The 11,318-nt window shown below is 50.6% G+C and overlaps 1 protein-coding gene across 1 annotated transcript; it reads left to right on the plus strand.

Annotated features, from left to right (window-relative positions):
* The first annotated feature begins 8,097 nt into the window (after nt 1-8,097).
* Nucleotides 8,098-10,324, plus strand: FOXE3 (forkhead box E3). The gene has a single exon (XM_031602083.2). The coding sequence runs from the start codon at nt 8,686-8,688 to the stop codon at nt 9,850-9,852; it is 1,167 nt and encodes a 388-aa protein (XP_031457943.1). The 5' UTR covers nt 8,098-8,685; the 3' UTR covers nt 9,853-10,324.
* Nucleotides 10,325-11,318: the final 994 nt, after the last annotated feature.

Below are 11,318 nucleotides of genomic sequence, written 5' to 3' on the forward strand. Positions count from 1 at the left end.
ATTGGGAAAGAAAGCATTATCTGGCAAAGGAAATCACTGCATCAGACTAGTGTATACAGGTGGGATGAGGGTGTCAGGGTCACTGGGGCTGGGCACTGGGGCTGTTACACGTGCAAAAATGGGCTTGCTGGAAGTTGCTTTGGGCAGCAAAGCAAACAGCTTCCTGGAAGCCCTGCGAGCCCCGTGCTTTGCTTTTGCATTACTGTTGCTCAGCGATGGCAGCCGCGCTGCCTGCGGTGTCCGATGCTGCTCCCAGCCAGCGCCTCGCTGCCGCTCTGTGATGCTTGGTGACAAACACGCTGTAAAACGGTTGAATTGGAACATTCACCAGCGGTGTGCCAGGCCAAGGGAGAGCAGGGAGAGTTGCTGCCGGTGGTCTTTTTTTTTTTTTTTTGTCAATTGTTTGAAAGACCAATGGACTTGAGTGTTCTGCAGAAACAAAAGCATTGAATGTGCTGCTTACAGCCAATTCCCTCATCCTTCAATGAGTGGACAGGTTTACAAGCCACTTATTTAAAAAAGAAGAGGCCCTCATTAATCAGCTGCACTTTTATTGTTTCTTAATCATTTGACAGCAATTCAGAATCATTTCTTGTTTTCTATTATGGGCATATTTGCGTTGCTGGTGCTCATTCCCCATCTACTATCTCTGAAGATAATTTTCATTTCGAGAACCACTCGTATTCTTCCAAATAAAGGATGGTATTTACTTGGAAAATATCTCTTTCAGATGACTGCTTTCAAACAGCCAGTTCCTTACCCTGTTTGGAGTCATTAAAGTTTTTGTTTGTTTGTTTTATTGCAGGCCCTTTTAGCTCAAGCCTCCAGAAATATGGGCAGCAGAGGCTGTTGCTGTAGGTGTTGGAAACACGCAGTGGAGATTTTGGCAGCTGGCGTCCTGAGCAACTTTGTGGAAGTCACCCAATGGTAAGGAGCACTGTTTTGCTGATTTGGGGAAGGTATTGGTGATGTGGAGAAGCAGTTGTGTTTCCCCTGCTTGCGTGTGGGGTGGGGACAGTAGTGGAAGGAGATGTTCTGCTCCATGCTCCGTTTTAGGGACGTGGTTAGTAGGTAACCTTGGTGGAAAATGGATGGTTGGATGGGATGATCTTAGAGGTCTTTTCCAGTCTTAATGATTTCTATGTCCTGGCTGGCTTCTTCCACACTCCTGTAGATATGGAGCTGGTTGGTTCTGAGCATGGGACATCTTATGCCTCAACCTCAGTGTTTGGCAATGCCCTGTGAACTTCTCAGGGTTTGACACCTTGAAATGAGCTCAGTTTGTGCTGTTTTCTGGCACCACAACATTTAGAGAAATGCTGATGTTGATGTGAAAGCTCCTGGTGATGGCTGGTGTGGGTCACGGGGCAGAAACAAATCACTTTCCCACTAGGGAAAGGTCATCTGTGAAATGTTACAGACAGTTCTCCCGTTCTCTAAATATCCTCTTCCCCCTGGCTTTTTTTTTTTTTAATATAAATTTTTTATTATTTTTTTTTCAGTGTGTCAGCCCAAGTGCACTCAAAATGTGAGCAGGGTCTGATACAAGGAGGGTGAAATGAGATAATCCATGTTTTCACCATCCATAGGCCTCTCTTTTCACAGCCCGTGGGCCGTACTTTATTAGGCTGAGCAGCTCTGGGCCTGCAAGAAAGAGGAGGACTTTCTCATCCCGATGAGAATGGGGCAGTGAATGGATTCCAAGTGTTTACTCAGCATTTGTCTCGTGGTTTATCAAAGGCATGAGGAGGAGGTGCCGACAGACCTTTTGTCCCGCTGATGTGTTATGACAATGTTCCATGAATATGCAGAATGGCAGAAGGGATTAGAGCCAGTACAATTCCCCTCCGGCACTGCTTTTTTTCCTTTTTTTTTCTCTCTCTTTTTTTTTTTTTTTTTTTTGCCTGGGATGTTCAGGGGTTTAAGGGTGACCTGCTTGCAGTCAGGGCACTAAACATCAGATTTCCCTGCAGATAGGGGTATAAAAATCCCACAGTTGTCCAAAGCTGTTAGCATCTGGCTTGAAGGTTAGGCTGCTGTGGTTGCTGCTGCTCTTTCTGAATCTCTGCCTGGCTGAAAGCTTTGTGTTGTAGGAGACAGGGGGATATTCGGGTGTAATTAAAACCTGAGTCAATCAGTGACACGTGAAGCCCAGGCCAATGGTGATGTGGCTGCTGCCTTTTGGTTTGTGGCTGTTGGTGTGGGCTGTTGGCAGTGCACTGCAGTGCTCTGCTGCATCTCAAAGCCCTGGTCCCAGAATTTCAGAGCTGTGCAGCCAAAGGTGCTGGCATCTGTCAGTGATGCTCTCCGTGTGTCCCTTTGTGCAGGTTAATGAGTTCATGCACCTCCAAGGCAAATTATGGGTATTTTCCACAAGGGGAGGTGGGAGTGTTGGGTATAAGCTCATACTATCCTCTTGTTTCTGATCCTTCCTCTCCAAGTGATGCTGTTTAGCAATGGTCAGCAGCTGCCAGCTCCTCAGGTGCATTCTGTGTTGTTGAGCAAAGATATCCCACCTGAAAAACACCCTCCAGTGGTTTCCTAATTCTTAAGACTCTTTCCCATCCTGCTTCCCAAATGGTTTGTCAGGGAGATCCCCAAATATATGAGGGGAATGGTGACTCTGTATCCTGCTTGGGCCACTGAAAGAGGCAAAGCCTTCTGGCACTGCACTGCTGCAGCCTGCTCAGTGCTTGCTGGAGTCCCTCTTCAGCCCCTTGGGAAACACAGGCAGTAACTGACTTAATGAATTTTGATGTAATTAGCCCAATGCCAGCTCTCAGCTGGTGGCCCACAAGAGCATTTGGCAATGGCTTCGATGTCTGCTGCGCCTGTGCCTGCTGATGGAGGATGTGTGCTGCTGTTTGGTTAGTTGTTTGGTCTCCTTTTGATGGAGAGATGACAGTGTGTCTCCAGCAGCCAAGGGCCACAGTCTGGTTGTGCTGACATCCTCTCTGTGGGCTCTGGCCAACACTGGGCTGTGCTCCTGGCAGCTGGCCATCATGGACCCAAAGCTTTTCAGGCTTCTCTCTCAGGCAGCCAAACTCTTGAGATTAGCTTAAAAAGAAATGGGGCATCCATCCCATCTGTCTGCTTTTTTACCGCCGTGAGCAATGCTAGGTCATTCTTTGCCTTCTGGGTTGTGCAAGGATTGTGGTTTTCACACTGTGCTTTGCAATCAGAGCTTCTCAACCATGGTCCAAGGAAAAAAAAAATATAATAATAATGTGAACAAATCCTTGCCTGTCTGAGAAACCTGTGATGGAAGCATGATTGGCAACCCTGGGGCCAGCCCCTGTCTGCCAGGATGCTTACAGCAAGGCCACCTGCCTGGTGAAAAGCTTTCCCTGCTGCTCTATTTATTGTCCAACCCCTGGGTTTTTGTTGGCTGCCCACATCCAGCCCCTAGCTCCTTAAGAAGACAGCAAGCAGTGGAAGAACAATTAGCAACTGCCAGCCTTGGGTCTTTATGACTCTACAAGGCAAAGCCAGCTCCGTGTTGGCCTATGGGATTTCCTAACACAAGTTGGGCAGACCAGTGAGCTGAGTGTCGGTGCTGTGGGGTGAGGGCTGTGAGCAGGAACAGTGGGTTGTGGAACAGCTCTGGGAGCTGCAGGCATGACAATGGAAAGCCAATAGGAGATGTTGGAGATCCAAGCCTCTCTTACAGATAGACCAAGCCTGGCATGGACTCATCCAAGCAGAAGCAATTAGGCAAATCCCACATCCTGACGAGCCAAGATGCAGCTGGGTTTGTATCCACTGAGGCAGGAACAAAAGTGATGGGTGGGGATCTCCAGAACTAAGCAGTGATGGATGAACCACAACTGCTTTCCCTGTGTACCCAACTCTGATGGGATCTGGTGCTGGTGTCAGCTGCCTCCCTGCATCCAGTGCTGCTGAGATGTGGAGGTTCCCATCCCAGGTGGAGGATCCCACTGACCACAGTGCTTCTGAAGTGGAGAAGACTTCAGTGGGTTTCTGTGGACCTCCAAAATCATGAAAAGGTTTCTGGGTCAATACTCCCAGCCCCAAGCAGCACTGGGCAGGGATAGTTTTGGCTAGGAGGAATGTGAGACAAACACTGTGATTCACAGTTGTCCAGTCTGATTTGAGTTTGAATTGCCTCTCTTGTCTTATCATGGGGAAATTATGTGATGAGCAATGACTTGTTGTGGCTGAAGACCCTTTTCCTGAAAATTCTTTCTGTATGAAGTTTTAGTCATCATCTGTGGAATGTTCCCAAAACCAGATGAGGTCTCTACAACCTAAGCCAGGTTGTCTCCTCTCCAGAAAACCAACTTCTCCAGCAGCACAGATGTATGACAAGATGTCCCCGCTTTGGGCAGAAGGGCTGGGGAACGTGGAGGCAGATGTCCTGCTCCAGGCCTTGTCTCTTCTCCTGCCAGGCTTTAGGATGTGGGTCTAAGAGACCTCTCTCCAAGCAAGCCTGTGGGTTTGGGAGGAACATCAGACCTGATTCCACCACCTCATGAGCATCTCCATGTGAGATCCTTCCTTTGCCTGCGCCATCAGGATGGGACTGACAGAGGTGCCTGGCCAGGCCAAGGGGGATTAAAGAGCCTTTGTTTCAAAAGCATTTTAAACAGAGTGAAAAAAACCAACCTGCCAGCCTGGCTGCAGGCAGATGGGGTGGAAGGTACAAGACAGAGGGAAATTCTCCATGACAGAGGTGTGCTCCTGGCCTAAGGGGAGGGAAAAAGCCATTATGTTTGGAGTGAATGAAATCACTCCTGGCAGGAGCATTAAACAGAGGAAAAAGAGAGTGAGTAGGAAGCAAGCAAGATGGGATTTCAGCTGTCTGCCTGGGCTTGCAGCTAATCAGTCTGGTGGTGAGAGAAGGTAATGAGCCTGGTTGCCTGTTTCCATGATGGAAATGCCAAAATTCCATGTATGAGCTTTGCAGAATGACCCTGCGGGATGACAGGTTTTAACCATCTCCCTGCTCTAGGAAACCTGGACAGTGTGCATCAGGGCTCTAATGGGAAGGGATGGTTTCTAAGTGATACTCTGGAGTTCCTTGCAAAGGTCTGCTTTGTAGGGGTTGTTCCCAGTCATGCTGTGTGATGCTTTCTTCACCATTTCTGTGGACCACGTAGCTGGAATCCTTCATGAACAAGAGGGAATACATGGGTGTGCTCTGCTCTGAGCAGTGCATTGTTAGGGCAGCTTCACCAAGAGACACTTCTCTGATCTGTGCTATGATTGCAGTAATCATAGTGGCCTCTTAGTTTTTTTGTTAGAGTACTTACTATTTTATGAGAACTGATATCTATGTGTTCCTGACTAACCCTGTGCATAACTGTGGCTTTGCTTTTCTCAGTGTGTTAAAGGCACTGGGAGGGATTGCTAAGCCACCAGCTTGGCCTCGCCTTGTGCTCAGGTTTTGGAAGTGGGATGTGGGGATGGGGCAGAAAATAGACTTTTATAAATTATTTCAGGAAAAAAGTAAACTTAAATATTGATGACCACCAGATCCTGAGGTTTTCCTTATAAAGAAAGTACTGAAGTTTATGGAAGTCAAATCTCTAAAACTCAGAACCAAATTTTGCCCTTGGAAGTCATGGTTTTCAGTAACTTAAATCTTTTTCTATATCCCTTCAGTTTAAGTAAATTCATGCTTCACTTAACAGTATTTTTTGGTAAATAGGCAAGAAAAAAGAAAAAGTTTTGGGATCATTATTTTCACAGAAATGAATGATAACTTCACAAATTTAATTTTGGGAAAAAAATCTTAGATAGCCATCTTGGGGAAAAGCTCCACAAAGGTAAAGAGTGGCTTATAAGGGGTTGTTTTTTGGGGGTTTTTTTGGACAATTTTACCAAGCTGGGGAACACTGGGAAAACACTTTGCCTATACTCCCTGTGAAGAAAGAAGAGCTGTGATGTGATGGGAGCTTCTGTAAAGTTCTCTGCGTGGCAGCTGAGAGCGTGACTGGATTCAGGCAGCAGTGTGATGAGGGTGGGAGTGGGGATGGGTCCACCTGCTTCTATATCAAGGCAGTACCACCTGGCCAGCTTTCAGCAAAGGAAACCCACCTATGTTTGGTTGTTGCTGAAGTATTTCAGTACCAGGCTGTGTGTCATGGCAGCATCCCCCAGGAAGCCTAGCTCAGATGCTGGGGGATGCTTTGGGCTGCTTGCTGCAGCAATTGGTGGGAGAGGAACTGGAGAGCTCCTCATTCCCATACCCATAACTTGTCCCAGGGTGGCTGACAGAGAAAGTCAGGTGTGTTTTACTCCCTCTGCATTGTGTCATTGTAAAGAGAGACTCATCCCATCTGTGTGGTTGCCGTCTTTATTACTACACTGTATCACCCTGAGTGATAAAGCATGTGTGGGAATTAGTGTCTGTCCGTTTTGGATTTCCTCGCTCAGTGCTACAACTCGGTCTGTTTCCTGCCTGTGTGCTCCTGCCCACCTCTGCCCTGCTGCTTTATCCATCTGTCAAAATCAGTCTGACATCTGGGCCCCAAGGCTGTGAGGCTGGGAGTGGTGTGAACAGTCCCAGCAGCTCCCAGGTGACCCCACACCAGCTGGAATCAGACTGAAGTCCAACGGGAGGCTTCTCCCACGATGGATACAATTACATCAGAGCAGGGCCTTGGGCTATGAGCACCCCTATGGGTTGGGTCTTTGCGTCCTGTTGTCCAGATGAGATTGCTTTTCCTTTGCAGGTGCAGGTAGCTCCAGACCCAGCCGTGGTGTTGCATTCTCACCTCCAAATCCCTTTCTGATGTTTAGGCCACTAAAATAAAGAGGAAAAGAGTGATGTGATTGCTTGTGGGACCAAATGAGAAAAGCTTAGTAAAGCTTTGTACCTTTTAACTCTTTTTCCTCTCAATCTGCTTCTTGCTGTATCGAGATGCATACTGCTCTTTGTCACTGATCTCAGCAGTTTGAGTCTGCAGAACTGGAGGTTTCCATCCCCCAGGGAGTAATTTACCATAATTCAGACACAAAAGTTAAATACATGCTCCTGGAAAAATATGTATCTGTGTCCTTTTCCCCTGGTTCTCCTGGGGTGAATGAATGGTCCATGCCACGCTTTCACTTGCTGCCCTCACTCTGAAGAACTGTCTTCCATTTGAGCAGAAGAAAGCTATAAGGAAAGAACTTTTATGTACAGCAAGTGCTCTTCCTGCTTGTGGTGTTGTCTGCATTTGGCAGAAGGGTAATGGAGGCAGTTTACCTGATACTACCAGAAGATCAGTGGCCAACTAGGAATGGACCCAGCATGGCTCTAATGGACCATACATTTCCTTGTCTGAACCATGGAAAGAGCAGGAGGTGAACTACGAATGGAAAATAAAAGGAGAACAAAAACACAGGCACAAGTGAGAGAACAAGTGAGGGTGAGAAACAACTTGGGTGATGAATTCTAACTTAGGATGTAAAATAGAACCACCAGGAAATGCTTAAAGGAAAGGAATGGAGAATCTTTTTGGAAAAGCTGTGAAAAAGGGCTTTTAGCTGCTCTGCTATTGGAAATACTTCCAGCTAACATGCCAAGTTGAAGGTTGTGATTTATTGTTTTTTTTTTTACTGCTCATGGGATATGAGAGATCTGTCAGCACGTTAATGGCTCAGACATCTCCACCTGTCTTAATGGGATGTGGATGTGTAGCTATATATCAAGCTGTGAGATGGATGTAAAATTCCCCCATTTTGTCCAGCCTACCTTAGATGGAGTGTGAGGCACAGAGGAGATGCTCAGTGGCAGATGAGGATGACATGAAAGCCCAAGGCTTTTTGGTGCCCATTTAGCAGCCCCCGGTTGTGGTACTGGCAGGGCTGGCCATCAGCTTTGGAGTATAGGGTGTGACATGAAAAGTTCCAAGTGTTTTCCCTGAAACCCAACAAAGCTTTCTGAGTGTGGTGCACACCTTCAGCCCTGGCCATGTACAGTGATGGAGAAGACCCCCTGCACCTATACACCCCATCTCTGCCAGGCAGCCCTGAGCTGTGTGCATCCCTTCCCACACTCTCAGGGGGAAGATGAAAAATCCTCGTCTGGTTTCCTTACCTAGGAGCTCTCACCAGGACACTGCAGAGGAATTAAACCGGGGTTCTCACTGAGCGGAGAAACACCAGCTCTCACTGCCGCTGTGTCCCGGCCCGGATCGAGCGATTTTCCCAGGGAGAAACAAAACGAAATCTAAGCAGTGCGAGGGTTCTGGGAGTGGCTTACCTGCCCTTGGGATGGGGGCCGGCTGTGGGATGAAACTCGCCTTACTTTGGTCGACGGGACTCGTTTGGTTTTGTTATCTTTTCCTCGGAGGAAAAATGAATTAAAAGCCAAGAGAGCGCCCCGGAAAATCACCCAGCCTGCTCAGGAGCGGATTTCCCCTGGGGGCACCGCTGCCAAAGAAAACCCCAGAGAGAGGCCGGGGGATTTACCCGTGGGAGAACGGTCCCATCCTCGGCGGCCTCCCCCCCGCGGCCCCCGGGGAGAGGGGCCGGGCTCCGCACGCCCCTCGGGGTGGGTTGGGGGGGCGGCCGCCCTATATATTACAAAGCAGCTCGGGGCCCTGTTCCCCATAGCCGGGTGCTGCCGCTGCGCTCATCCCCCTTTTCCCTTCCCCTCCCTCTCCCTTCCCCCTTGGGCGGGGGGCTTTTACTCCTTCCGCCCCCCCCGCTTTACCCCTACCCCTCCGGCCGTATATGAACGCGGCCGGCTTCCCCTGCCTGCGAGGCATGTGCACGCTGCCGGCCGCCGGCCCCGCCGCCTCGGCCAGCCCCGGCTCCCCCGGGCCCCCCCGGGGGTCCCCCTCCGCCGCCCAGGTGAAGCCGGAGCCGCGAGGTGCCGGGAGCAGCTCTCCGCTGCCTCCTCCTCCGCCTCCCGAGGAGCTGCCGCCTCCCGCCGGGGGCCGCCGGAGGAAACGGCCGGTGCAGCGGGGCAAACCGCCTTACTCCTACATCGCCCTCATCGCCATGGCCATCGCCAACGCCGCCGAGAGGAAGCTCACTTTGGGGGGCATCTATAAGTTCATCACCGAGCGCTTCCCTTTTTACCGGGAGAACCCCAAAAAGTGGCAGAACAGCATCCGCCACAACCTCACCCTCAACGATTGCTTCGTCAAGATCCCCCGTGAGCCCGGCCACCCCGGGAAAGGCAACTACTGGACGCTGGACCCTGCCGCCGAGGACATGTTCGACAACGGCAGCTTCCTGCGCCGGAGGAAACGCTTCAAGCGCACCGACATCACCACCTACCCCGGCTATATGCAGAACTCCAGTGCCTTCACCCCACCGCCTGCCGTTCGCCCGGTGGCCCCCGCCGCCCCCTACCCAAATGCCCTCTGCTCGCCCGCCTACAGCCCACAGCTCTCGGGCACCGTTTTCCATCCCTACGCAACCGGGGTGGCACCGCCGGCGCAGCACTCGCGGATGTTCAGCATTGACAGCCTGATCAGCGGGCAGCAGGCCCTGCAGCCCTCGCCACCTGCCGAGCTGGCCCACCCCTCTCTGGGCTTAACTGGGACTGAACTAGCCCCTAGCTGCTCCGCCAGCACCTCGGAGCCTCCCTGCTTCCAGCCTCAGCCCGTCAGCCCTGGTTTGCTGAGCCGAGCTGGCCCCAATGCTTTGGCATACCCCTATGCTGCCTCACCGCCCCATCTACCCGTAGGGCAGGGCAGCTACTCACCTGGCAGCCCACAGCTCTACGGGGCTCCCAGCAGACTGGCACTGCCCACTGTGCGCCCCACTGCCTGTCCTGAGCACAATGAGCAGCTGCTGGGTCTCCCCGCTTCTCCCCTCGGCCAGTTCAGCTCCGGCAATGCCTATGGCAGGCAGCCCAACTTCAGCACCGGCCTGGAGCGATACATGTGATGGGACTGAGGATGGATGCTCTAAGGATCCCATGGATGAGCATGCCCCCATAGTGGGGATTGAGTGGGTGGGATGAGGTTCCTGCTCTTTGGTTGTGTGCAGACACAATCCCGTGTGCATGGTGAAGGGGGCCAAAATCTGACTCTTCTTTCCCAGCTGTGTTTAATTGGAGAGGAGGTTCGTCCTGGAGGCAATGCTCGCATGGTGCAATGGGCAGGAACCCCAAAAGCAAGGAATGGTCCAAAAAAGGGCTTTCTTCTTTTCCCTGGGTGCTCATTCATCACTGGAATGAGTCACCAAAAAACCCCACTAAACTAATTTTAAAAGAATAATTAAGGTGGTTATCCTCTTATTCCCTCATAGGAAACGAAACAAAACAAAACACCTTGCCTACTTCTTTTTTCTATTTTGAAAAATGACTTTCACTGTTAGAAAAGACTTTTTTAAAATAAAGCTTTTCTTTCCAACCTGTCCAGTGCTGCCATTCCCCTGCTCCAACCAGAGGAAATCCTCTGCTCATGTTATTGTGCTGCTGTTGTGCCTCCGCTGCAGGACTTGTACTTTTAGTGATGCTTTTTAAAGCTATTTTACTATGTTTTTTTTTTTTTTAATAAAAGTGAATGGGAGCTAAATGCTGCTGGGCTGTGGGAAGGATGCAGTTGAGCTCTTCATCACCAGGGAGCTGCAGGGTGTACCTTTCCATTGGCACAGCAGGAATCCCTTGCAGGTGATACTCCTATTTAGCACCCCAAGTTAGGAGATCAGAGCTTTCCTCCCTTTGCACAGCATCAATTAAAACCTAGTGCACTCACTGCCCAGCCTGGTGCTGTTTATTTATAGGACTGTCCCCAGTGTCCAGCCAGGCAGTGAGGCATGTGTTCCCCACTGCTGGATTGTGTCCCTGTGTTGGGAGCTCTCACTTGTCCCTCTTCATTCCTTTATCCCATGTGTGCTGTAAGAATTGAATGTGAGGTTGGTGTGGAAGGGGAGAGAAGCAGCTGCTTTTCTCCAGGCTGGGGGCTGCAGGCTGGCAGTGCACAAGGGGGTTCCTAGGGGAGAGTCAGGTGCTGTGCAAAATGAAAATGGTGGTGGGGTGGGCAGGTGGTGCTGCAGTTCTCCAGACTTGGTGCTTGGAAACCTGATGCTGTGCTGAGCCTGATCTTCCTCAGTCCCACTGGAGCCTTGCATAGGTGGTAGCAAAAAGACATGGCTTGGGGAGAGTGGATGATCCCAAGCTGGTGTGTGGTCCAGATGCTGAGGGGCAGCACCCAGATGCTGAGATACCCAGATGTTGGGGTGCAGCATCCAGCTGTGGGTCCCCCCAGCACCCCAGGCCCCCCTGCCAGGCAGCCCCAGCACCCCTCAAGCAGCACACAGCCGCCCTCGCTGCAGGCTGTTAGCCAAAGAGGCTGCAAAGTACAGGGACCAGACCCCTTTTCTTCTTCTCCCTTCAGAAATTAATCCCC

This window comes from Phasianus colchicus, chromosome 9, assembly GCF_987193195.1.
Source record: "Phasianus colchicus chromosome 9, bPhaCol1.hap1.1, whole genome shotgun sequence".
Classification (NCBI taxonomy): domain Eukaryota; kingdom Metazoa; phylum Chordata; class Aves; order Galliformes; family Phasianidae; genus Phasianus; species Phasianus colchicus.

Coding starts and splice junctions, on each gene's coding strand:
- FOXE3 (XM_031602083.2), top strand. CDS start 8,686: ATGAACGCGGCCGGCTTCCCCTGCCTGCGAGGCATGTGCACGCTGCCG.